General features: G+C 34.2%; 2 protein-coding genes across 20 annotated transcripts in view; one reads left to right on the forward strand and one right to left on the reverse strand.

Annotated features, from left to right (window-relative positions):
* LOC103570336 (uncharacterized) overlaps positions 1 to 22,127 on the reverse strand; it is a 55,371-nt gene extending 33,244 nt beyond the window's left edge. The window contains exons 1-2 of the mRNA XM_053738626.1: positions 21,380 to 22,127; positions 12,013 to 13,707 (exon numbers count right to left, since the gene is read on the reverse strand). The gene's annotated coding sequence lies outside the window, so the exon portion shown is untranslated. The remainder of the gene's footprint in view (positions 1 to 12,012; positions 13,708 to 21,379) is intronic.
* The window catches only part of LOC103574903 (glutamate-gated chloride channel), a 75,599-nt gene that overhangs the window by 40,884 nt on the left and 8,778 nt on the right, over positions 1 to 25,937 (forward strand). For 8 of the 19 annotated variants that reach the window (XM_053738692.1, XM_053738693.1, XM_053738691.1 and 5 more), the window contains exons 5-11: positions 4,106 to 4,252; positions 8,591 to 8,655; positions 9,522 to 9,742; positions 9,829 to 9,911; positions 22,489 to 22,629; positions 24,207 to 24,299; positions 24,696 to 24,848. In XM_053738692.1, the coding sequence (XP_053594667.1) occupies positions 4,106 to 4,252; positions 8,591 to 8,655; positions 9,522 to 9,742; positions 9,829 to 9,911; positions 22,489 to 22,629; positions 24,207 to 24,299; positions 24,696 to 24,848 (903 nt within the window). The remainder of the gene's footprint in view (positions 1 to 4,105; positions 4,253 to 8,590; positions 8,656 to 9,521; positions 9,743 to 9,828; positions 9,912 to 22,488; positions 22,630 to 24,206; positions 24,300 to 24,695; positions 24,849 to 25,937) is intronic. The other 11 variants (XM_053738705.1, XM_053738706.1, XM_053738707.1 and 8 more) reach the window with 3 other exon arrangements.

Consider the following 25,937-nt stretch of genomic DNA (forward strand, 5'->3'; position numbering starts at 1 on the left):
CTACTTATCACTGATAGAAGGATTTGTTTGGATTTAAGATTTATTAAGGACATTTTCAGACTCTCCCTCCGATTTTTTCAACTGTTTAATGACTTTGAACTGTCGAAACTATACCTAGAATTTTTTATAAGGATCTGACAGCGACCTGATCAGTTTGACTCTAAGGTCCAAGTTAGGATTACCTTATGTTCATCTATAAGGACCGAGCGGTACTTCAGGCAAATCAAGAAAAAATCCCGGTTGAGACTAATAAAATTTAGAGTAACTTTTAGTTTGATAGGAACTTTGTCAAGTTTGTCCTATTAAGGTCAACCTCATGTTGACCTAATAAGGTCTTCATGGTAATTCAAGGAAATCAGAAAAAAAATCCAGTTAACCCATAAGAATAAAATTTAGAGTAAATTTCAGCTTGATAAGGGCCTTGTCAGCTTTGCCGTATTAAGGTCAACCTTATGTTGACCTGATGACTTCATGGTAGTTCAGGGAAATCAGAAAAAAATTCCAGTCAACCCATAAGAATAAAATTTAGATTAAATTTCAGCTTGATAAGGACCTTGTCAGGTTTTATCTATAAAGGTCAACCTTACGTTGACCTTATAAGGTCTTCATGGTAATTCAGGGAAACCAGAAAAACATTCTAGTCAAGGCTATATCAATAAAATTCAGAGGAATTTTTAGCCTGATAGGGCCCTTGTCAGATTTGTCCTATTAAGGTCAACCTTACGTTGACCTTATAAGGTCTTCATGGTACTTCAGAGAAAACAGAAAAAAATTTTATCCAAGATTGTGATCAATATTCAATTGTTTAAAATAAGCTTCTCAGAGAAATTTCAATAAATCTGGTTCATTGTTCTCAATTAAATCCTTCTATCAGTGACGCAACTGTATAGGAATCATCTATCTCCTTTTCTATTTATTTTAATGGAACAAGATTTAGATAAACACTAAAAGTTGAAACTAAATGAGGGTTAACAATGGATTTAATGGTGAATTCTGTTTAGGTCAATGAGATTCTCAAGACTATCAGGACGTTTCTGGCAACGCAATACACTTTGCACTTGGTTACGGATAATCCTCTCTGAGCTTTTGCTATACAACTCGAGGCTTGGCAAATTTGTCGGATTAATGAAGTGGAGCACCACAGAGTAAAAATAAAAGGGCTTGCTAAATAAAATTTTGTAGTTTGTATATCTATATAGAAAATTATCGGGAAAAATTTAACACTGCGCTACTATATTTTCTTATCAGTTTTATTTTACCACTATCTATAATAGATTTTTTAATTTTCGGAACCAATTAAGGCCTGGTATTCCATAAAGTTGCCTTTTTTTTCTACTTAAATTTTTCCGTTTTGCTGCAGTGAAAAAAAACGGAAGTAAATTTCATTAATTAATATGTGTAATAAAAAACTAATTCAATTATTCCAATTACTCACTCGCTTAGAAAAATTTCTCGTTTAGTCAACTACGTATAAAAAAAGTAATAGAATAAAATCTCTTATTATTTTTAAAATTTCTCTCGAATATTCGTCTATTTTTAGAAAGACGAATGTTCTTTTTTTTTTTTCTATTTATGCAATTTTTTAAAATACTAATTAAAATTCAGAAGATGGAAAATTTTATAAAGATTTTTTCACGGAATACTTGACTTAATTTTCAAAAATTTTTATCCCAGATAATTAATTAGTATCATTAATTTTTAATTTTTTGACTGAGAAAATTTTTTTTTTCTCACTAAGCAACTCAAAAGCCATTTTTATATCACTAAGAAATAATTTAGTACAAAAATAAAAGAAATTAATTCTTTACGGGTTGGTACGTTATCTCTTATCTACGTCAAATTATTTTATAAAAATATGCTCAAGTAATTGTTACGTCGGTTATCTTGATCTGGTTATAAAATTCCTAGACAGGAAATTAATTTTTTCCTATCGGATTATTTATCAAAAAGCAAAAAATTTAAAAAAATTAAAATAATTTACAAATTTTTCTGGAACAAAGTTCCCGATTAATTATAAAATAATAAGTATTAAAATATGACAATAAAATACTATCAAGTGTTAAATTATGCAGGTCTTTGACGGTATTTATGATAAAGTTATTTATGTACAGACAATAGAAAGAATCGATTAAGAGCAAGAGTAAAAATAGCAAAACGTTATTAGTATTTTTAACCGCCACAAGGTAGTCTTATAACGAGGTCTGGCTGCAAACAGAAGCGAAAACGGTTATAAAGAAAACACGAATACAGCTAGGAGGGTTATCAGAGTCAATTAAAAAAGGGTAGTTTGCATAATTCAAAGTTCATTAACTGTCACGAGAACGGCGAAAGCTTTTACATTCACATACCGGCGAGTCTGAGGGTCGACCTAATTTCATAAAACGACGAAAAAAAAACATTCAGGATGTTGCTACCTGTATCTTAAGGGGTAGACTTTAGACTTTTTACACCCAGCGAGGTCATTTTTATTGCATTTTTCTTCTTTCTTCATACTGCAGATCAACCTATCAGATTTTTTTTAGTTTCATATTTTTTTATTTTCTTCTAAGAAACTCTTTGGTCAAAAATTTTTTTTATTAATTATTTAAAAAATCGAAATTTTTAGCTTTTATCGTAATAATTGAATGTTAATTATCGATTAATCAGGCAATGGTGATTAAAATTACGAATATAATCCTAAGAAAAAATTTAAGCGCGAAAAATAAATTTTTGAAATAGACATCGACTAGACGAAAAAAAATCGTGATTCAAAATCAATGTCAATAGTTCAGAACTTATATATTGCGATTATTTTCGTTGCTATAGGGTTTGAAATGGGGCTCAATTTTTCGGCGGGTAATTATTGTTCTCTAATATTTGAATTTTTTCTGAGGTAGCAAATATCCTATCAAAAAAATCCACGTGGGATTGTATGGGAATCCATAAAAATTCATGTAGAAAGTATGGGGTTACTTGAGAATCCATGGGAACCAATATCAAAAAATACGGACGTATAGAAACCCATGGGGAGAGTATAGATACCTAGATTCCCATATACGATTGCGTGTTTTGTTTTCGTTCTTCAAACTTTTTCAAAATTCAAACTTTTTGAAATAAAAAATTTATGTACGACTTGAAGTTAACAATTGCGTGGTTGCCAAACTTAATATTTATTCTTTTTTACTTTTTTTTAAATTCCAATTCTCACATATGATTGGTCAATTAAAATGTTGAATAACTCAAAAACTACTCAAAATTTTCAAAAGTGGCAAAGGAACTTCATATTTAGAATCACTTCTTCTATTTAAATTTTCTCGCTGTAAAAGTAATTCTGGATCACCCTGTAGATAACCCATAAAAGAATCTGTTAAGTCCCCATATGGATTTTTGCACAGTATAGATTCCAAAAACGCCATGTCAAAATCCATATGGAAATCTGAACTGTATTTCCATATATATTTGGCATGGTGTGAATTCCCATAAAAATCCATATATCTAAGCTGGGTACTATAGATTTTTTTGATGAGGTATATTTCGAAAATTTCCGCAGTTAAAAATTCTGTCTGAAAATATTCTGACAACATTTCTCATATATTTGACAATGAAAATTTAAATATTCAAAAGAAGAATTTTAACAATCGATTAAAAGCGTTTTAAGAATAATGCTTTAAGCTTTTCCATTGTTCTTTTAACAATTATTCACACTTAGCCTACTTACTCGTTAAAAGGTTTCTATTACAACTTTAAGTTTTTAAATTCATCCCTAATTTTTCTAATAAATTGAATTTAGAAAAAAAAAAAAAATTGACCACAGAGTCTCTTATCCTGCATTTAAAATTCATCTACTTATTCCACACATGAATGCAAAAAATACCACTTACTCAAAGAAACAAATATAATTTCCATCAATAACAAATGCCCGAATGCCAACGATAGTGCAAAGCTTCCCTGAAGTTTTAAGATTTCTTTAAATCAATAAAAAGTTGCCTGATTTTTTTTTTCTTCCTTCTTTATCTCATACTTCTTCTTATAAACTTTGCATTGTCACCTACTTTTTTTTAAAAAAATTATCGTTTATTTTTTTTCTGATGGATGAGACGTAGGCAAGGGCTATTGGGTGTTACAGATGCGGATTTCTGCTGTGGATTGCGATCGCCTGGCGACACGAGCAGGCCAGTTAACCGATCAGCGACCTTTACCGACCTTACGCAGAACAACAACCAGAACAATAACCATTATACGCCGCACCAACACCTTCGCACTCACCTTCGCGGTCCGTCCTTAAATTTTATCTGTAACAACCTAACAAAATAACTGTTTGTCGTTAAAAAAAAAAAGTTTAATATCTGTTTTAGAATAATCCTCGTCTCACAAAATTATCGTTTTTTCAAGAAGCTGAACAATAGTAACGTCGTTTTTTAAATTTACTCAAGACATCCTTTTTTTCTGTGCTAATTATTTACAGTAAAAATAAATCATATTATAATTTTTTGATTATTTATATTTAATACTAAAAGCATTCAAAATTAGAGAACAATTAAATTCAAAAAATTTTTCAGCTTCGCAATCAAATTATTTTTGTTGTCATAAATGAACCGTTATCATAATTTTTTATTTTTTCAAACACATTACTAAAGATCTATGCATTTTCTATAACACAATTTTCAATATTTGATATTAAATCGAAAACACTGAAATATAGCACATATATACTTATATGTATATCTTTTTATTTTTTAACTAGAACCAAGTGTAATTTTTTTTATTTAATAATTTATTTGAAAACTATCATTAAATTTAATAACCTTTTTCAAACGAACATTTATTTCAAAGGCTCTCTTCTTTCTGTTAAATACATAAATAAGCTTTTCATAATACACTTATTTACATTTCGAGTTTTTCAGTCAAGTTTAATAGAATTGCACTGGCACCTATACAGAATTTTTTATACCCAACAAAAATTATTCAATGTATGTTGTTACTTTTATTCATATATACTTTTACATTTTTTATCTCTACTTTTTACGTTTCTTAACATTTCTTTCATATACCTTATGAATTCTTTTACTTAAACTCTTGTAATTTTGCCATAAAATAATATAGCACATACATTTTTTAAGTCAATCTTTTTATACATTTTTTATTTTTGAAAAATCAAATTTAAAAATACGGATTGTTGCACGGATTCATAAACTATCTAATTAATGATTTATCAATAATATCTACAAGAACTTTATTTTACTTTTTCACATTTCTGTACTACTTCAGTTTTCTATTATATTTTTGTAATGAATACATCAAAATTGGGGCAATAGAAAGTATAAAATAGTATCTTATACCATGTGGAATCGGTATTATTGAGTGTGGGTTTGGCGCCACGAGCGAATTGAGTGTTGCCAACACACGAAAGTATAATACTCGATGTCACTAGATGCATACTGAAGTTTATGTAATTAATGCACGAAGAAAAACGCCGTTAGATGTCTAAAGTCAGCGTCATGCAGTCGGAGTTATAAAAATAATTTACTTTATTATTATTAAAAAATTTTTATACTTTATGGAATTGGATAATTTGTTTAATACTATTCACTTAACAAAACTTAACTCAATAAAAAAGACGTCAACTTTGGTGTTATGTCGTATCAATTAATAGAGATATGTAAGGTTATAAAATTCAGCTGACGTTGCATTGATCTACACATGCGCGTGCTGATTAATCAAATGCGCATGTGCAGTCTAGAGATTTTGCTCACGTTAATAAGGCAGCCAAATTCAAAGTGACGTCATAAAAGAGGGAGCTAATAGATTCGTTATTGGCTTGAATTATTGAGTAGAGATATACTCCGCCCATTTTACTTAAATTTCATGATTTAATATAAAAAGTAGTGACTTAATATATATTAAATGACACTTTTGACCAATCAGAAAGAATCGTATTTTAATATAAAATTTTACAAGCCTGACTTTAGCTAGCGGCGTATTTTTTGGCATGAGTTACATAAAATATTCTTTTCATTTTTATAATTAATTCATTATTTTATTTTTCCTCATGAAAAAAATTACATGTTTAAATGTAAAACCAACTACTCAGTTATTTATCGAACTGAATACGGCTTAACTTATATTACGTGTTATGGTAAAACTTTATATCTTGATAAAAAAAAAAAGTTTTTATTTCTTATAAGTCACTTCCCAGTAATGCTCGTGTTAGGATTTTGTAGAAAGCTAGAGCGTGTTTTTTGCATTAAAATACATTCAAATATATGCTACAATAACAATATTATCGAGGCACTCAATATTGTTTTATACTCTAAACTTATATTAACTACTTCATACTTTATCGACTGAACAACAAGGTACAAAAAATTCAAATAAAAAATAAAGTATATCAACATTTTTTTTAATAATTAGTAATTACCAATAACAACTACCAGTTTAACAATTGTTATCTTTTTGTTTGTGAATAAAAAACAAACATTTTAATTTATCCTTGCACTTTTTTTTATAATTAACACTGGATCGAACATCATATTTTACAGTAACAACGTCAAAATAAAATTATCAATGAATTATAGATAAACTGTATTAGACTTTAATTTGTGTTCTTATTTTTGTTAATACAACTAGAAAATAATAATTACAACTAATGTGACTTTATTTAAACAGCTGCAGCATGTGCACAGCATGGCTTTAAAAAGCTTTAGCTTTAGAATGTATAATTATAAGAAATACTAAAAATAAAACATAAGTACAATTTAGAAATAGTAATAGTCGACGTGATTTTAAAATTTTAATAAGATGGTGATAAATTTATCCTACACAAATATTCAAAAAATAAAGTTATTAATTCTTGATTGATTATCGCCTAATCGTAGCCCGAATCAAAAACTCCGATTTAAAAATTGTTTATCTGATTCAATTCGAAATTTCTGATTAGATCTTTTTAGAGATTTACATTGTAAAGAATTAGCGAATCAAATAAAATCAGAGTTCATACTTTGAATAACTTTTATATATTCCAGTATAAGAAGTAGTATGAGTCAAACTTTCATAAAAAATTTCTAATAGGCGATGTTGTACTAAAATCACACCCTTCACGTAAATTTTGAAATTTCAAAATTTATTTTTTTCTATTATTATATTTTTTGAAGTATAGTCATCTGTCGACGCAAATTGATACACTGGGGCAAGTTGGATCTTAATATTTGAAAAAAACTAGAAAATTCATCTCCGTTAGTTTTTTAGTGCAAAGGCATTCAGTTCAAATTTTGAATGGTATCTTTTGACGAGTTCTATATACGCGATTAGTCTTCAATTGTCCTATTTTGACTCGCTCTGTATTATTCAAATTTGAATCGTCAATACGGTTAGTTATGAAAAATACAGTGTGTGCATGGAATAAAACATGATTGCAGACCGCGTAAATGCCAGCCCTCGCTTTCATCCCGGGCAATCACAAGCTCACCCTCGTTTGAGATCGTCCTGTTTCATTCTTTGCCGTACAATATACTATTGTTTATTCATCTTAATTTCATTCTTACCTCGAAATTAAATGGGATTAGTCTGGAATTACCTTTTTTTGCTGCTAGTGTTTTTTAAAAATATAAAAGTTATTCATTTTTTGTTACTCGTCTTTCCAAAGTGTCTTTCATATGATATGAAAATTTATGTTTTGAAACCTTTTTAGTACGCGATAGAAAAAACAAATAAATATTTTTAGAAGAAATGTAATGAAGTTTGACATCGGGTTTATTTACAGTCTGTTTTTATTATTTTTAAAATTAAAAAAAATAATTTTTTAGCTCTTGTGAAAATTAGCATCATTACTATTTCAAACACTAATTGTCAAAGTTAATTTTTTTTGTATAGTATTAAATAATAAAGCCAACGTTAGTAATCAGTTTCTGTAATAATAAAAAATTAGAGCAAATTTTAATTAAAATTAAAACTCTAGAACTTTGTTTTGTTTATACTGGTATAAATTTAATGTACTTGATTAATTTATTTATGAATTAAAAAAAAGAAATGCGTCGGTATTAACAAGAAATATGTTGTAGTGAACTCTGGTTATTGTGTAAAAGTTTCGCTAATTTTTACACAGTGCAATTTATCTAAATTAGTTTTAAAAATAAATAGTACAAAGTATAATAAAAAATTATTATTATTATTATTATTGATATTGATTACTCGAATAGAGGTACAGTTGTATAGACTAATCCGGAAATGATATTGTCGCGCAAAAAATAGATTATTTATTTATATATCAAGAATTAACTTTTACTTGTATTGTAAGCGCCAAGCAAAATTAATAAGAAATGTTATTATGTCTACGTAGGCAATATTATATTTATAAAAAGGTATTTATATCAAATCAATCAAGGATCAATAAGATTATTATTAGTAAATGTAAGACATCTTAAAAAAAAGACGTATAATAAAGATAAAAAAATATGTATTGATCGAAATTTAAAAAGGGAACACTAACAATAGCTTAAAACAAAAAAAAACACCGTAGATTGCTACTGAATTAATAACGTAGTGTAATTGATTGTGAAAAATCGACTGAAGTATTCAATACAGAGTAATCGGTTATTTGTTTACCCTGTTGCAGGAACCTTAACAGTAAACGTGAGCGTATTGTTATTAAGTCTGGCTTCACCTGACGAATCAAGTTTGGTAAATAAAAATATTTATAAGCTTAACAATTATATTTAGTGATAGTCGTTCCATTTATCCTAAAAAGTGATACGACTATAACTATAAATTAGTGAATATTTATTATTTTCTAGTGAATTTCGCTAATTCACTTTTAAAGAGTAAGATATTAAATGGTATATTGTGTGACAAGGATGAAACAAAACGATTTCAGACTAGGGCTGAAGTTGGCTGACATTACCCGCAATCTGAAATCATGTTTCATCCTTAGTAACACACTATATTTTCATGATTACCTGCATTGGAACTTAGAGTTTCGGTGTCAGCAGCCAGTCGGAAACAAGTTAATTCAACCCTTAATGGCCACACCTCACCCGGGCCACATGGGGTAACTCCTTTTTTTGAAAGTTTTTGACCAATTTATTTGAAAGGTATAAGATCTCTAATTCCACTTTTTTTAAACCTGGGGTAAATAGTCACCACGTGGCTATGAAGGGTTAAGACCAATGGTGTGATCAATTATTATCGTAAGCGTAAATTGTCATTTGCAATTCATAATTAAGCAAAACTATAAATACTCTTCATAAAAACTGTCATTTACGTAAATAAAATTAACAGTCTGAAATGACTATTAAACAAATGACAAGTATCAGAGTTTAAATTGCGAATGCCTTCAGTCAGCGGGCAGAAACATTATTTGTTTCCTCTCAAGGGACAAAATACATTTGTTTCTGCCCTCTGACTGACGGCATTTGCGATTTGCGCGTTTGCAATTTGTTCGTGGCAATGGACTGAAATTAGCTTCTTTTCATTGGCTGTATAGACTGAAACTTAAAGTTTCGATGCTAATATTGTGAAAACTACTTTTATTGTCATTAAATTTTTAGAAATACGAAGTTGAATTTCTTCTACAACAACAATGGTATGATCCACGACTACGTTATAGCAATCGATCGCGATACGAATTTTTAAATGCGATTCATCATCATAATGACATCTGGTTACCAGATACTTATTTTATCATGCATGGTGACTTCAAAGATCCTCTAATTCCAGTACATTTTGCATTACGGATTTATCGCAATGGCACTGTCAACTATCTTATGCGGTAATTAGACAATTTTTACAATAATTATGAACAATTATTTTAAAATTTAAGATTTTATTAATTAAAATTACTGTTTTTTATTACAGACGTCATCTTATTCTTTCTTGTCAAGGTAGACTCAACATTTTTCCGTTTGATGACCCGCAATGTTCATTCGCTATCGAAAGCAGTTAGTATTCATTAATTATTATTATATTAATTATACTCTTTTAAATCTTTCAAAAATTGATTAATCACTCGTCATCCCCTGCAATTTATTACGCATAAATTAACGAAACTTATTGAGCAAATAAAAGCTCAAATAATTTTCTCGGAGACGAAAATTTTCGATCTTTTTCTATCAAAGCAATTATTCTTCAGTTTAGATATGAAATTAAAAATTTAATATTTTTAATTAATTTATTATTTAAAAGTCACAAAAAAAACTTAAATACTAAAATAAAGTTTTTTGCATACTTCAGATATTTTAAAATCTAACATCATACTCATCTTACGCCAATGAGTAATTTAATAAGTGTAGATTTTTTTATACGCTCTAGATATTTTACATTTTACAAAGAACACTGTAACAAATATGTTGACGTTAATCGCTTCATATTATTAGCACTGTAATTATTATGAGAAAAATTCTCCTCAAAGTTATTGATTTTTAGTAGCAATAAATAAATTTTTAATCCATATTATAGTATACTAATAACTTTACCAACTCTATCAACATATATATTTAAATAATTAAACCAGTGCTATTATTACACTTTTGTTGTCGAACTCAAGTACTGAGGCTTAGGTTCGAATCCCACAGTGAGCAAATGAATTATTTTTCACAAGTTGATATAATACATTGTCTTTTGAAGTTCGTTGCATACAGACGCAAAACTGCCATCTGTCTGCGATCTTGCCAACTTATAACGTTAACCTTAATTAATTTCCGCGACGGAGACGCGGATTAACCGGTAAACCGTATGCGGTCACCCACGTGTGAAAATAAAAATAATAAATAATAATAAATAAATGATTTTAAATGTTTTCTCCAAATTAAAATAAATAATAAGTTATAAACAATGATGAAATTATAAATAATAAACTCTCGGAGTGCCTGAACCAGCTCCTCAGGCTGGGTTAGTGCACGCAGGCGCCAGACCGTTTATCCCAAAACGGACAAAATTAAATTCAGGGGGAAAATCTGCGAGGAAAATCCGAGCAAGTGACACACGACAAAGCGGACAACAATTGAGAAAAATAAAGTAAAATGAATAATAATAGAAAAAAAGAAAAATAGTAAATATATAATAAATAATTAAATTACAAATAATAAATAAATCAGAAAAAGTAAATAAAGTAATAGGGAAAAGATCCAGGAAAATAAATATGAAATTTTCCCCGATGGCTGTTGGTTTCCGTATTTATATTGAAACAATACTCAATATGATTAATATTACTTTACAATAAATAATTTTGTTAAATTTTCCACAATAAAGACACTCGGTGGTAATAAAAAAAAAATAATATTACATAAATTAAATCAAACACAAATATAATTTAATTTAATTAACACTGTTAATTAAATTATTAAATAAAAAAAAGGAACCAATTATTTTCTTAAATTTTCAGACAAAATAAAAATAATAATTTTGCTTAGTTTTATCTCTCAACACGCTTGAGAGAGAGAAAGACACGGAATATTTCCTCACTCACACTTAACAAAAAAAAGAAATGAATTCCTCTATATGAAACCAATTTGTAAATTTTTAAATAAAAATCTCAATAATAATTTATATGACCGCTGGGGTACCAGATAATCAAAATAAAATAATACAATGCTTTGCAATTATGTTAAACAATAGTAGATGTAAATAATAATAATTAATAATCTTATACAAATATTCGAAATAAAACAGAAAAATAATAATTATATCAACTCGGGAATTTTTCATCCGAGTGCTGACATCAGTGTCTGAGGAATTTATAAGTACAGCGTGTATCGTATAGCTATATACACTACCTATGTGTATGGGTATATATATATATATATACCGGCAACGTTTCACGACGTTGCGTACGCTTTTAATACGAATATATATTTAATTACCAAAAATCTTCACCAACCTATCAAATAATATTGAATGATAATTAATAATAATTCTATACTGTGTCATACGATAAATAATCAATAAATATAGATAAATAATTCACCGCGGCGACCAACAACTACCGGGGGAGGCTAGCACGTGATAGTATATTATCCAGCGAAATAAATACAAAGTACTTACTCAAAATCAGCAATAATCAGCAAAATAACAACGAACTTTTTAACAATGAAAAAAAAACTACTATCAATTATTCGGTTTTTCACCCAGTCAACTTATTTTCTTTCAACAATAAAACTCAGCAAAATAAACGCGTCCGTCCACAATGCTTGTCCGTATCTTTCTAAACTAATTGTCTAAACCTCCACCTGTTGGTCGTCGCATACATGACACTACTGTCCCCTTAATTTTTAGTATAATTACATTTGTCAGTCCTGGGCCTCACTTAAATCAAATAAATATAAAACACCAACCATAAATCCTCAGACGACTGAATGATACACAATTAATTAATTAAATATATGAAATATTCATCTAAATCCTTTATATCGGATAATAAATTTAATAATAGTAACCCGCATAATAAACATCAATTCATGTCATCAGTTGGATGACAAGTTTAAATAAAGTAATGTGTTGTCAATTTTTGGGGCATAATATAATGCTGGATTATGCATCCCAATTAATTCAAAATTATAAATACATAATTAAAACAAACAAAAGTCACGTGTTTGTGCTTAAATCATAAATTATAAAAATAAAAATAAATTAAATCACACATGTGCTCTCTCATACCCTTTGCGCATGCGCGAGCACCGTGTACGGACTGCCGTCTCATCGGCGAAATGGCGGAATGCCCGCGCAACGATTCAAATTCAAATTTGTAATTAAAATAATTAACTTAAAACTAAATAGAATCAATTAATTTGAATCGTTACGTGACACCCCCCCACCAGGCCGTGTTTTGCCCCGAAAAATGCGGGCGAGACTCTGCATTCCATTTCGCCGGTACAATCACCTGAAAACCTTAAATCTAATACTTACACCTGGATCTTTTGTACCGGATATATAAATAAAATAATCAAAATCAAAATCAAAAGAAAAACAATTCTTACCAAGAAAAACTCAACGAATAATTGACCAACCTGTCACTTATCAACTTGCTCGGACCATGGGTGAAAGGGAACAAGGGTATTTGTGTCACACTTTACTACAAATAAAGCACTCAGTAATTAATTGGGTTGCGCCGTTTTAATGCTTAGGATAGTACACTAAATTGGGCACCATGTGCCGGGCGTCTTACAACTAATAACAAACAAACGAAATAAACACATATAATAAATAAAGAGAAAAAAAAATGGACTGTTCCCTAGGGCTGTAGCTGAGAAGTTTTTGGGTCACTTGGTCCACGTTGGTCCAGGCTATACACCCGACGCATGTGCAAACTAGGTGTGAGCCAGGCGATCCAATCCAGCTCACTGAGCTGGTCTCCAATTCCCCCATGTCCGTTGAGGCACCGTCCGTTGACTAGTCTGGTGGCGCAGACCATGCACCGGTCCCGTGCTGCCAGGTGTAGCCGCCCGTGGGCTCCTTTACACTCGCCTGTGTAAAAGGCGAGGCATTCCTCGCAGAATGGCTTGTCCTCCAAGGGTTGGTTGGTGCATCGGCGTGCTGGGTGGCCAAACTGACCGCATCGAGCACAGCCTGGTGGTAGGTTCTGGCGACGAGGCTGTCGTTTTAGCGCGGCGATTTTTAATCCGACTAGTAGGGTCAGGTGGGCCTTCCATGTCTCGGACCCCCGGGGTATCATGCCGATTCCACGCTGCTCATGATACGTCTCGACGTACCGTATCGTCTCCTCCTTGGTCAGCGGCATATCTATTTAATTATTTAAATCATTGTCAATTCCCCTGGGGTAATCGTATAGGACACACAGATAGTCGTAGATGTAGACAGTAGTAAACAATAGTACCCAGTAACAGTATAGTGGTAGACAGCGACAGAATAAACAATAGTGGTAGGTGGCAATAGATCAGTAATAGACAACGATAGTAATAGATAGATGTGGATAGAAGCATAGTAGTCAAGTAGTAGTAATAGATAAAGCATTTAGCCATGCGACTGCGTCAGCTTGCCTCTGACGGACATTTTCAGCTCGTTTAACTAGCTTTAAAAATTTCACATGACTACGACCAACATATTTGCCCTCGGGGGTTTCCATTTCAACGATAACTGGAGTTACCACCTTCGAGATGACAAATGGGCCCGCATAGCGTGGTGCTAGCTTACCCACGACCTGCTCACTCTTTTTTGACAAGACGTGAGTAGGTTTATAGACTTGATCACCTATCTCGAACAAAATATGACGTCTTTTATTGTTATAATAGGCCGCGTATCGTTCAGAGGATCGTCGAATACGTTGGTTAACAATATCGCGTAATTCGACCATACGATCCATCCGTTGAATCCAACCACTGCGGTCTAAATTATTATCGACAACAATACTATTGTCTTCAGCGACTCGACAGTTGCGAATAGGACACGGATCACGGCCTAAGTTCAAATACGCGGGACTCACACCGAGTGATTCATGAATCGCGGTATTATACGCGAACTGGAATTCGTGTATATTTACATCCCAGTCGCGATGATCATCACCCAAGTAACTCATGATCATTGTTTTTAAATTACGGTTGACCCTTTCAACCGGGTTAGCTTGGGCATGATACGGTGGTGTGGTAGTATGTTGAATACCACATTCTCGGATGAGCTCAACAACGTCACGATTTAAATATTCCCGTCCGTTATCGGTCCAGAATACGCGCGGTACGCCCCATCGGTTAATTATGAACTGCCGAAAACTTTTAGCAATAGTTTTCCCGTTTGCAGCTCGAACTGGTACGCACTCAATCCACCGCGTGTATAGGTCTTCAAACACGAGTAAATATGAATAGCCCGCACGAGAACGCGTAAACGACATCGTATCAGCCGCTACGACTTCCCAAGGCTCGCTGGGTATCCTTGGGGTCATAAAACCAATTGGTTTGCGCTGAATTGGCTTTGACTCGAGACATCGTTCACAACTGTTGACATATCGCTGTATATCTCGAAACATTCCGGGCCAATAATACCTCAATATCGCCCGAGCGTATGTCTTCTGGACACCCAGGTGACCAGATTGTGGATGATCATGAACTTCCTGGAGTAAACGCTCTCGTTGGTCAGCTGGTACGACTAACTTCCAGTCGTTATCCTCTTCACCGAGGATTTGTCTCATGGAGTCGGGCCGACGTCGATACAATCTACCATTTTCGTAATGGTAGTCAGGTAGAGCCTCAGGATCAGCAGTCAACAAACGACATTTTTCCTCGTACCACTCGTCATTTCCAGCTTCACCCAGCGCGTTGACTTGACTCTCGGTAGGCTCTTGGTCTTCGTAAATACGCGAGAGAGCATCAGGGGCTTCGTTTTCCGCACCTTTCCGATACTCGATCTTCATATCATACTCGGAGAGCTCCATAGCCCACCGGGCTAATTTACCCGTCGGATCCCGAGCGTTCATGAGCCATCGGAGACTAGCATGATCAGTCACGACTGTGAATTTAAAACCTTCCAAATAATGTCTAAATTTACGCACGGCCCAAACTACCGCAAGACATTCTTTTTCAGTCGTACTGTAGTTTGCTTCAGCACTATTCAATGCCTTACTCGCACACGCAATCAAGTACTCACGATCGCCGTTACGTTGAACTAGGACTGCTCCGAGTCCACACTGACTCGCATCTGTATATAACGTGAACGGTAGCGTATAGTCAGGCGTTGACAAGACTGGGGCTTCCGCGAGCGCTTTCTTAAGAGACTGGAAAGACTCTTCCTCAGCCTCAGTCCATCGCCAGGGTACATCTTTGCGAGTTAACCGATATAATGGACCAGCTACGCACGCGACGTTTTTCAAATGGCGATGGTACCAATTAATCATGCCATTGAAACGACGTATTTGTTTAACATTTTTCGGTCGCGGGTAGTTCAATATCGGTTCCGTTTTCTCAGGGTCTGGCCTGAGTCCCTCTTTATCCAGTAAGAAGCCCAAAAATCGTACCTGTTGCTGGCAAAATTTACTTTTGTCGAAGTTCAAAGTAAACCCAGCGCCTCGTAACCGACTCAGAACAACTTCCAGCATCTCCAGATGCTTCTTGAAAGTCGGGGTTACGATGATTATGTCATCCAGGTACGCGAATACAAACGGGGATAGATCAGGTGTAATTATCTTGTCCATTACGCGCTGAAAACTCGCCGGGGCGTTACATAGCCCCATAGGCATACGTTTGTATTGGAAGAGACCGCGACCGGGAACCCAAAAAGCAGTATACTTGCGACTGTTTGGACTCATTAAAATCTGCCAAAACGCTGAGTTCATATCGAGTGTCGTAATATAATGTGCGTCACGACATTTCTCGAGAATCTCGATCATATCCGGCGGTCGATATGTGTCTTTTTCGGTCACGGTATTCACGTCACGGAAATCAACGCACATGCGATATGATCCGTCAGGCTTTTTAACCATGATAGGCTGACTGGACCATTCCGATGCTGGCGCAGGCTCGACAATGTCATCTTCGAGCATTTTGTCGAGTGCCTCATGTAACGCTTGTAAAACGACTGGTGATCGACGATAAACCCGCTGTTTAATCGGTCGCTCGTCTTTGAGCCTAATCTCATGCTCAACCAACGAGGTCAATCCCAAACCAGGTGGCATAAGTGTCCGTTGATGGTCCAAGAACTCATGTAACTGTTTGGTTTCATCTCCAGTGAGTTCATGTACAGCTGCAACATCTTCTGGTTTCGAATGAATATCAGGCTCGAACGCCAACTCGTGCCAGGTACCACCGCGTATACGCCAAGATCGGTTACTCAGGTCTAACTCCATATTGACATGTTGCATGAAGTTAGTACCGATTAAATTCAAACTTCCTAACCGAGGAATATAATGGACTGGAAATATGACCTCTTCAACACCATCGAGAGTCATTTTCACGTTTACCACGCCTCCACTCACGTCAGTCGTTCTGTTTGCCATGCCAAAACGCGTCGGTCGAGCTTCAAACATGCATGGAAAACCGTCAGCCATTAATTCTCTCGCGAAGTCTCCAAAAGCAGTTGTTTTGGCCCCAGTATCGATTATCGCGATCCTTTTACGATTACCCGCGCGAATAACAACCTGAGGTCGGGGTTTACCATGACGTAACCGCCAAAAATCGTCATTTTCATCACCAGGTTGATTTATGAGAGACACTGAGACAGCCGTTCGATCTTCTACCGCGGTTAATTCATCAAGTGTGGCATCTTCTTCACACTTGGCCTCGCACGGTGGATCAGAAACAGCATGAATATCCGCCTGAACAACAATACGACGTGAACTCATCGAATCCTGCTCCCTGGTGACTGTTTTTGGAGGGATTGATGAACGTCCAGCACCGCCACCCTCTACTGGCGGGCTGCTTCGTCGTTTTTTGGAAGTTGGAACGCATTGGGACGACTGTCGACGTTACAGACACACGTAACAGCTGTCTTTCCAACTTTTCCGCATCTCATGCAGACATCCCGGCGTGGTTCTTGGCAAAAGTAGCCCAAATGTTCTAATGAGCCACAATTATAACAGAATCTTGGACGCACGACTCTGTTTTGTCCCACTTGACTCGGATTACGGACAAACGGCTGGTTACTGGCGTTGTTGTATCCAGGAGGCAGTCGATTACCACCTTGTGAAGTCATTACACCTCTCGGAGGACTATTTGTTGGTGAATTTGACACCCTCGGAGGTTGTTGCTGCTGTACTGGTGGATTTCTGGGAATCGCACCGCGATTCTGTGCATTGAGGTTCTGCTGCTGATTCGCTGGCGGGTTCTGTGGATTCCCACGCTGATTGGCAGGCTTTACAGGTGCCTTAGTAACCTGTTTTGCTGACTGGTCGGGTCCACCAGGTGTGACAAGTGCCAAGTTACGCTCAGCAGCCCTCTGTTTACGAGATCGACGAGATTTTCGCTTCTTTTTCGTCCCTTGTCCTGACTGAGAACCACTGGTCGAGTCAGAGTGTTCGACAGCCGTGTCAACCGCGTGCATGACGGCTCGGTGATCCCTGGGAGGTCGAATGCCGGCAGAATACGAACATTCCTTTATGTTCGCTTCTTCCCTCGGCGGTGGTTGGCGATGATTGCGCGCGGCTTTCCATCTTTCTTCAACCTGAGTGGCTTTCATCAACAACGAATGATAAGTATCGAAGTCACCGAGTGGACAGTGATCCCAATACGCGGGTAACAACCCCTTTGTTGCCCGTCTGACTTGCGTTCGCTCTGATGGTGGGTGTCTCAAGCGAGAATATAGATTCTGGAGACATATCAAGTAATCACGAGCACTTTCTTTCAGGCCCTGATTACGTGCGCGAATATCAGCCCTGATTTCGCGTTGACGACCACCACTCTTGAACCACGTCAGAAATTCCGACCTGAATGACTCCCAATTCGACCATCGGTGGCAATTTGCGCTGAACCAGACCTCAGCTTTGCCTTTAAACACCTCAGGTAGTACCGCAAGACGATCAGCTCGGCGAATTCCAGCGCTGCGCATTAATACGACCAGGCGTCTCAGGAATTCATCGCTAGTCATAGAACCATCACCAGAAAACGATAATTTCCAGTTCCTGGCGATGGCACCATGATCTCGAGCAAACACACGGGGTGAGTGACGTTTTTCACTACCCGAACTCCGATGTGAGTGATACTCAGATGACGATGACGTATAACTATCGTCTGAATCTGACTCGCCAGACGAACTCTGATAATGTTGGCCAGAATTACGACCTCTGCGTGGGTCTTCGGGTGTCTCGAAATGCACACGCGACGGTGGGGGATTAGAAGGACCTCCAGGCCCTGTGTTTTGCCGAGAACTTGCGCGAGTCGTAGCCGTGGGAATTACGCTGATTTCCGGAAGGGTTGCAGGTATAGTGGGGCCACCATGTGGGGAAGATGTGCGAATCGGATTATTTCCGGACAGTCTCTCGATCCTCTCGAATAACCTCTGTTGCCCACGCTCCATCTTCTCCTCCAACATACGCAACGCTTGGACAAACGTCGCCCCTGTGACGTATGCACCCATGCCATCAGGAATCTCAGGCATCTCTGGGCCAACTGGAATCAGCTCATCCTTCCACAAGTTCCAGGGTGCGTCAAAGTCCCCGTCCTCGCGCCTTAGCAATCGTCGAAAACGGTCCTGGATTACCTCACTGGTACCCGATGGGTTGACTTGCTGTGAAAGCAAGTATCGACGGATCTCTGCGTCGGTCAGATTTGTCGCCCGTGCGTCTACATCACGCGATATTTCATCCTTGGTTGGATCCCAGGGTATGTTTGGAACCCCCAAAGCCCGTTTGTGGTAACGATTTAGCCGATCCCGGCGTTTATTGCGACCACCCGCGGTGGATAACCCCAACCCGAATAAAATCATCCTGATTTCATCATCAGGTCGCGTCAGCATCCATGTGAGCTCAGTTTCGGGTACTGGAGTAGAGGTGTCATGTGATCCGACATCCCTAGCCGTCCGTGACGCTCGTCCGCGCCCCCGGCTCCTGTGCCCAGGGTCAGTCGCATGGGCAAGGTGGGAGTCTTCACCCACGATCTCTACTTCTCGGCCAGAACGATTCACTGGACCGCGTATGATCGTCGGGATCATGTGTTGTTGGGGAGGACCGCGGCTATGCTCGAAAAACTCACGGAGACCTTCATCTTCGGTCTCGCTAACCGGTGTACCCCGGTGTTCAATATTATTCGCGGATCCAACCGCGCTCGCATTTTCGTTCGCGTTATTATCCTCACCCGGAATGAATTCATCGTCCTTAGCGCCACCTCGTACGCGTATCAAAGATGCCCGCGCGATCAACTGATCGGTTTCAGCAAAGATCCTTTCCCACGCGTTCATTTTTATTATTTGTAAATATGTAAATGTATAAATTAAATGAGACAAATATATGTAAAATTAAATGTGTATAAAAAGTCTTCAGAATTATTTTTATCCGCCAATGAAATTTTTATTTTTGGTTTTGCTCCTCCGTGGAACCTCGCAAATTTTATTTTTATTCAAATAATTTATCGATTTAAAATTATTGACCCCCTGGCCCCACGTTGGGCGCCATATAACGTTAACCTTAATTAATTTCCGCGACGGAGACGCGGATTAACCGGTAAACCGTATGCGGTCACCCACGTGTGAAAATAAAAATAATAAATAATAATAAATAAATGATTTTAAATGTTTTCTCCAAATTAAAATAAATAATAAGTTATAAACAATGATGAAATTATAAATAATAAACTCTCGGAGTGCCTGAACCAGCTCCTCAGGCTGGGTTAGTGCACGCAGGCGCCAGACCGTTTATCCCAAAACGGACAAAATTAAATTCAGGGGGAAAATCTGCGAGGAAAATCCGAGCAAGTGACACACGACAAAGCGGACAACAATTGAGAAAAATAAAGTAAAATGAATAATAATAGAAAAAAAGAAAAATAGTAAATATATAATAAATAATTAAATTACAAATAATAAATAAATCAGAAAAAGTAAATAAAGTAATAGGGAAAAGATCCAGGAAAATAAATATGAAATTTTCCCCGATGGCTGTTGGTTTCCGTATTTATATTGAAACAATACTCAATATGATTAATATTACTTTACAATAAATAATTTTGTTAAATTTTCCACAATAAAGACACTCGGTGGTAATAAAAAAAAAATAATATTACATAAATTAAATCAAACACAAATATAATTTAATTTAATTAACACTGTTAATTAAATTATTAAATAAAAAAAAGGAACCAATTATTTTCTTAAATTTTCAGACAAAATAAAAATAATAATTTTGCTTAGTTTTATCTCTCAACACGCTTGAGAGAGAGAAAGACACGGAATATTTCCTCACTCACACTTAACAAAAAAAAGAAATGAATTCCTCTATATGAAACCAATTTGTAAATTTTTAAATAAAAATCTCAATAATAATTTATATGACCGCTGGGGTACCAGATAATCAAAATAAAATAATACAATGCTTTGCAATTATGTTAAACAATAGTAGATGTAAATAATAATAATTAATAATCTTATACAAATATTCGAAATAAAACAGAAAAATAATAATTATATCAACTCGGGAATTTTTCATCCGAGTGCTGACATCAGTGTCTGAGGAATTTATAAGTACAGCGTGTATCGTATAGCTATATACACTACCTATGTGTATGGGTATATATATATATATATACCGGCAACGTTTCACGACGTTGCGTACGCTTTTAATACGAATATATATTTAATTACCAAAAATCTTCACCAACCTATCAAATAATATTGAATGATAATTAATAATAATTCTATACTGTGTCATACGATAAATAATCAATAAATATAGATAAATAATTCACCGCGGCGACCAACAACTACCGGGGGAGGCTAGCACGTGATAGTATATTATCCAGCGAAATAAATACAAAGTACTTACTCAAAATCAGCAATAATCAGCAAAATAACAACGAACTTTTTAACAATGAAAAAAAAACTACTATCAATTATTCGGTTTTTCACCCAGTCAACTTATTTTCTTTCAACAATAAAACTCAGCAAAATAAACGCGTCCGTCCACAATGCTTGTCCGTATCTTTCTAAACTAATTGTCTAAACCTCCACCTGTTGGTCGTCGCATACATGACACTACTGTCCCCTTAATTTTTAGTATAATTACATTTGTCAGTCCTGGGCCTCACTTAAATCAAATAAATATAAAACACCAACCATAAATCCTCAGACGACTGAATGATACACAATTAATTAATTAAATATATGAAATATTCATCTAAATCCTTTATATCGGATAATAAATTTAATAATAGTAACCCGCATAATAAACATCAATTCATGTCATCAGTTGGATGACAAGTTTAAATAAAGTAATGTGTTGTCAATTTTTGGGGCATAATATAATGCTGGATTATGCATCCCAATTAATTCAAAATTATAAATACATAATTAAAACAAACAAAAGTCACGTGTTTGTGCTTAAATCATAAATTATAAAAATAAAAATAAATTAAATCACACATGTGCTCTCTCATACCCTTTGCGCATGCGCGAGCACCGTGTACGGACTGCCGTCTCATCGGCGAAATGGCGGAATGCCCGCGCAACGATTCAAATTCAAATTTGTAATTAAAATAATTAACTTAAAACTAAATAGAATCAATTAATTTGAATCGTTACGTGACAAACTAAAACAGTTCGCGATTGCAAACGAGTATGGAAAAGAAATGAGGAAAGACAGCTTTTAGAAGCTTAGGAATAGTAAGACAATAAAAAAAAAATGCCCAGGAGAAGACAGTCTGATAAATTTTAAAGTAATTTGCTAGAAATATAGTGAAATATTTACCCAAAAAAATAGGGACAATTACTTGCAATATAATCTAAAACTATGTAATGTAAATTTGAAAAGTGTAAAAACTGTAGAAAACGGAAGTTATACAATTAAGATTGCAACAAAAATAATTAAGAATTAATTATTATTTAAATAATTTTTCTCATTATAATTAAGTATATAAAAAAAATGACTTTTTTCAGTTTCTTATGAACAGACAGCAATAACTTACGTCTGGAAGAATGACGAGGCAACATTACGAAAGAGCCCAAGTCTCACGACCCTAAATGCGTATCTTATCCGGAATCAGACAATAACGTGCCCGATAAAAGCTAGTTGGCGTGGTAAGTAAAACGCTTGTTTAGTTGTTCATTTAAGCTTTTTAGTTTTGTTTTATGATTTTTTTTTACAAATTTATTTTTAACATTTTTTTCTCAAACAAGAAAAAGAGAATCCACTGTACTTTATCCCCTAAGAGTCGGTTGTTACAAAAACTTAAGAAAAAAGTTATTTCGTCTATCACTTCCATTGTATTTATGTTGTTACTTTGTACGTACACTTTTTATTTGTTTTGTAAAATAAAAGGATTTTTTTTTTTTTTTATTACAGTGAATCGTTTTACCCGAAGATTTATCAAATGTTCCATATAATAAATTTAACAACTATGTTAATAATTATCATTTTGAGAAGTTTAAGAAAGTAAAAGTAGACTAGATTTTTTAAAGCTACACAAAGTCATAAGTTTAGTTTTTATGCGAATGGTAGTTCGCTTCAGTAAAAAATTTTGTAATTTTCAATGTTGCTTTCTAGGGAATAGTAGATTCTGTACACAGATAAAAAAAAACTAATTTGAATCAAGAAAAATTTACTTGAACCAAGAACACCATTATGAAGAAAATAGTATATTATACACCAAGGAAAAAAAATTAGGACATTCCAACACTCGTGTGTAATTGCCTACCCGAGCCGAAGTTGGCGTTGAAAACACACAGATTGGAACGTCCTAGCTTCTTTCGTGGTGATTATACTATTTTTCATATGATCTATACCTAAAAGTTTAAATTTTTACCTCTGTGGGAACAATGGCGCATGCGTTAATTTTCATTATTTTTTTCCTCATCGAGAAAAACGATTCTTTTCCCTCTACAGAACAAAAATTTAAACTTTCAGGCATAGATCTAGTGAAAAATAGTATACACACCACGAAGGAAGGTGTGAAGTAGGATTTTACTCTACTGAAAATCACTATAAACTTATAGGAAGACCACGGGAACAGTTTTCCGTCTTTCCCATGACCTTCGTAGACCATATACACTGGCTCCATCTTGCGACTTGATATAAATTAATATTTTTAGATACTAGAGTAAAATCTAAATCTAAATCATCTTAAGGTTAGAATTCAAAATTTTATACATGGGTCAGAATGTCCTACTTTCCTCCCCGGGTGTGTAATACACTAATTTTTCATCCACATAATATATAAAATATAAATGCATATATTCTTAATTTATAATAACATCAGTAACAATAATAACTTTTAATTGTTTCATATTATTTGCTCGCAACTGCATACAATGAAAAATCGATGCTTATTACTGCAAAGAACCTTGTAATATATTTTCGCATGCATTATTATTAAAGCATGAGTAAATTGAGTGCAATTAAATAAAAATAAAATGACCAAACAAAAAGAAGCATGATAATAGTTTTTCTTAGTATTGCTGTAATAAATAATAGAAATTGCATTGGCAATCTTGGATTCTGTCTCGCTTTCCAAAAAAATTTTTGAAAACAGTTATATAGAGGGTCTTTTAGAAGTAGGGAATTTATAAATATACTTATAACTAACGAATAAAAAAGTAAATAATGCAATGGGGACGTGAATAAAATTGGTAGCAGATCGGTGGCTGTTCTGTTGCAGCTGGCGCACACGTGATTGTCGACTACGAGGACGAGTTTGACGAATTCGGAGACTCAAAGTGTTCACTGTGCCAGCGCAGGTTTGAAGAACAAGGTAACAATTCATTTTGGAATGTTGATTAGTGTGAAAAAAAATAATAATAATAAATACAGTGAAATTTGCCAATTTGAAGGAAGAAGATTTTAAGAAGGAGACAGAACCAAGACTACCAAATAAATTTTTCTTAGCTTATAACTATAAAAATTGATGACCGTTAATTGTTATCATTGTAGCTTTAATGTCGCTTGCAAGCTAGTCACTGAGTACAACGAGTTTTGTAAATGTCATAGGAAAATCCAGAGTTTACAACAAATAAACAAATTTAAATTTTATAAACGTGTAATTTAGTTTACCCAAGTGATGAAGTAGAAAAGCATTTTGATGTCAAATTAATCAATTTTTTTTTTCAATAATACTAGTTCACTTTTATTATTTCATAAAATAATCTAGGTAACTACAGCTGTCTAAAGGTGGATCTTATCTTCACGAGGGATCGTGCTTTTTACTTTACCACAGTCTTTATTCCGGGAATTATTTTGGTGACAAGCTCTTTTATAACATTTTGGCTGGAGTGGAATGCTGTACCCGCAAGAGTCATGATTGGTATGTTTTATATGTATACATATATATATATATATATATATATATATATATATATATATATAAGGGGAGGGGGCAAAACGGGGTACTTAAGGTAATACTAAATTTTCGGGCACTCAAATACATTACATTTTTTTTTTAATGATATTCAAAATGAACAGAAAACATTCTTAGCAAAATAGGGTACCTCCTAAAAAAAGGTGAAAAAAAAAAATTTCTGGAAATTAACCCTTAGCAGACCTCAGCCAGGTTCATAGGGTAGCTCATAACCGCATGTTGGAAAACTTGTTTGTACAAAACATGAGAGTGTTTTAAAACTTCTAACCGATAGTTTCGATTTGTTGAAGAGTTCTTCAATATTTCTAATGATTTTTATCGGTCAATTTATAAATATCATTCTAAAAACTGTAATATGTGACTTTTTTCGGTTTCCCATGTAATGGAGTCGCATCTCACACATTTTACTACCGGCAAATGCCGTTACTTGTATCGTTCAAAGGTTTTAGACCTCTAGTTTAACTTTTTCTGAGTCTGAGGTTACTAGTTACCCGTGTGACCACAAAGGGTTAAATAAAATTGATTAATTGAAAAAGTTTAACAAAAAAAATCAAAACAATCCTCAATTATATTTACAAAAATAATTTTGAATATTTAGAATACCCCTTTTTGCCCCACCTTCCCCTGTATATGTACAAATATATGTTATGAGAGTATATATAATTCTCTTAATTACACATATTGCAAGTTAATGAGAAACAGAAATACTAAATAGAAGCGCAGTCAATTAAATTATTATTCGAAATTAATTGCACTTTGGTCAATTAAGGTATAATTTAATTAGTTTCATTAATGAACAATATTTTATAAAAAGTTGACCAATTAGTAGCAATTAATGCGCTAACGAAATTTTCTGACAGAATGATCTATTGTATAGAAAATAGTCCAACACTCGGTCATTTAAATTACGCAAAAAAAAAGGAATCCTAAAATTTATTATTAAAAAAAAAAAAATATTGAATGTGAAGAGAAAAAAAGTTTTAAAAAAATAATAAAAATGTCACTTTAAATGTTAATAGAAAATTTATCGAAAAA

The sequence above is a fragment of the Microplitis demolitor genome, chromosome 4 (assembly GCF_026212275.2).
Source record: "Microplitis demolitor isolate Queensland-Clemson2020A chromosome 4, iyMicDemo2.1a, whole genome shotgun sequence".
Taxonomy (NCBI): Eukaryota; Metazoa; Arthropoda; class Insecta; order Hymenoptera; family Braconidae; genus Microplitis; species Microplitis demolitor.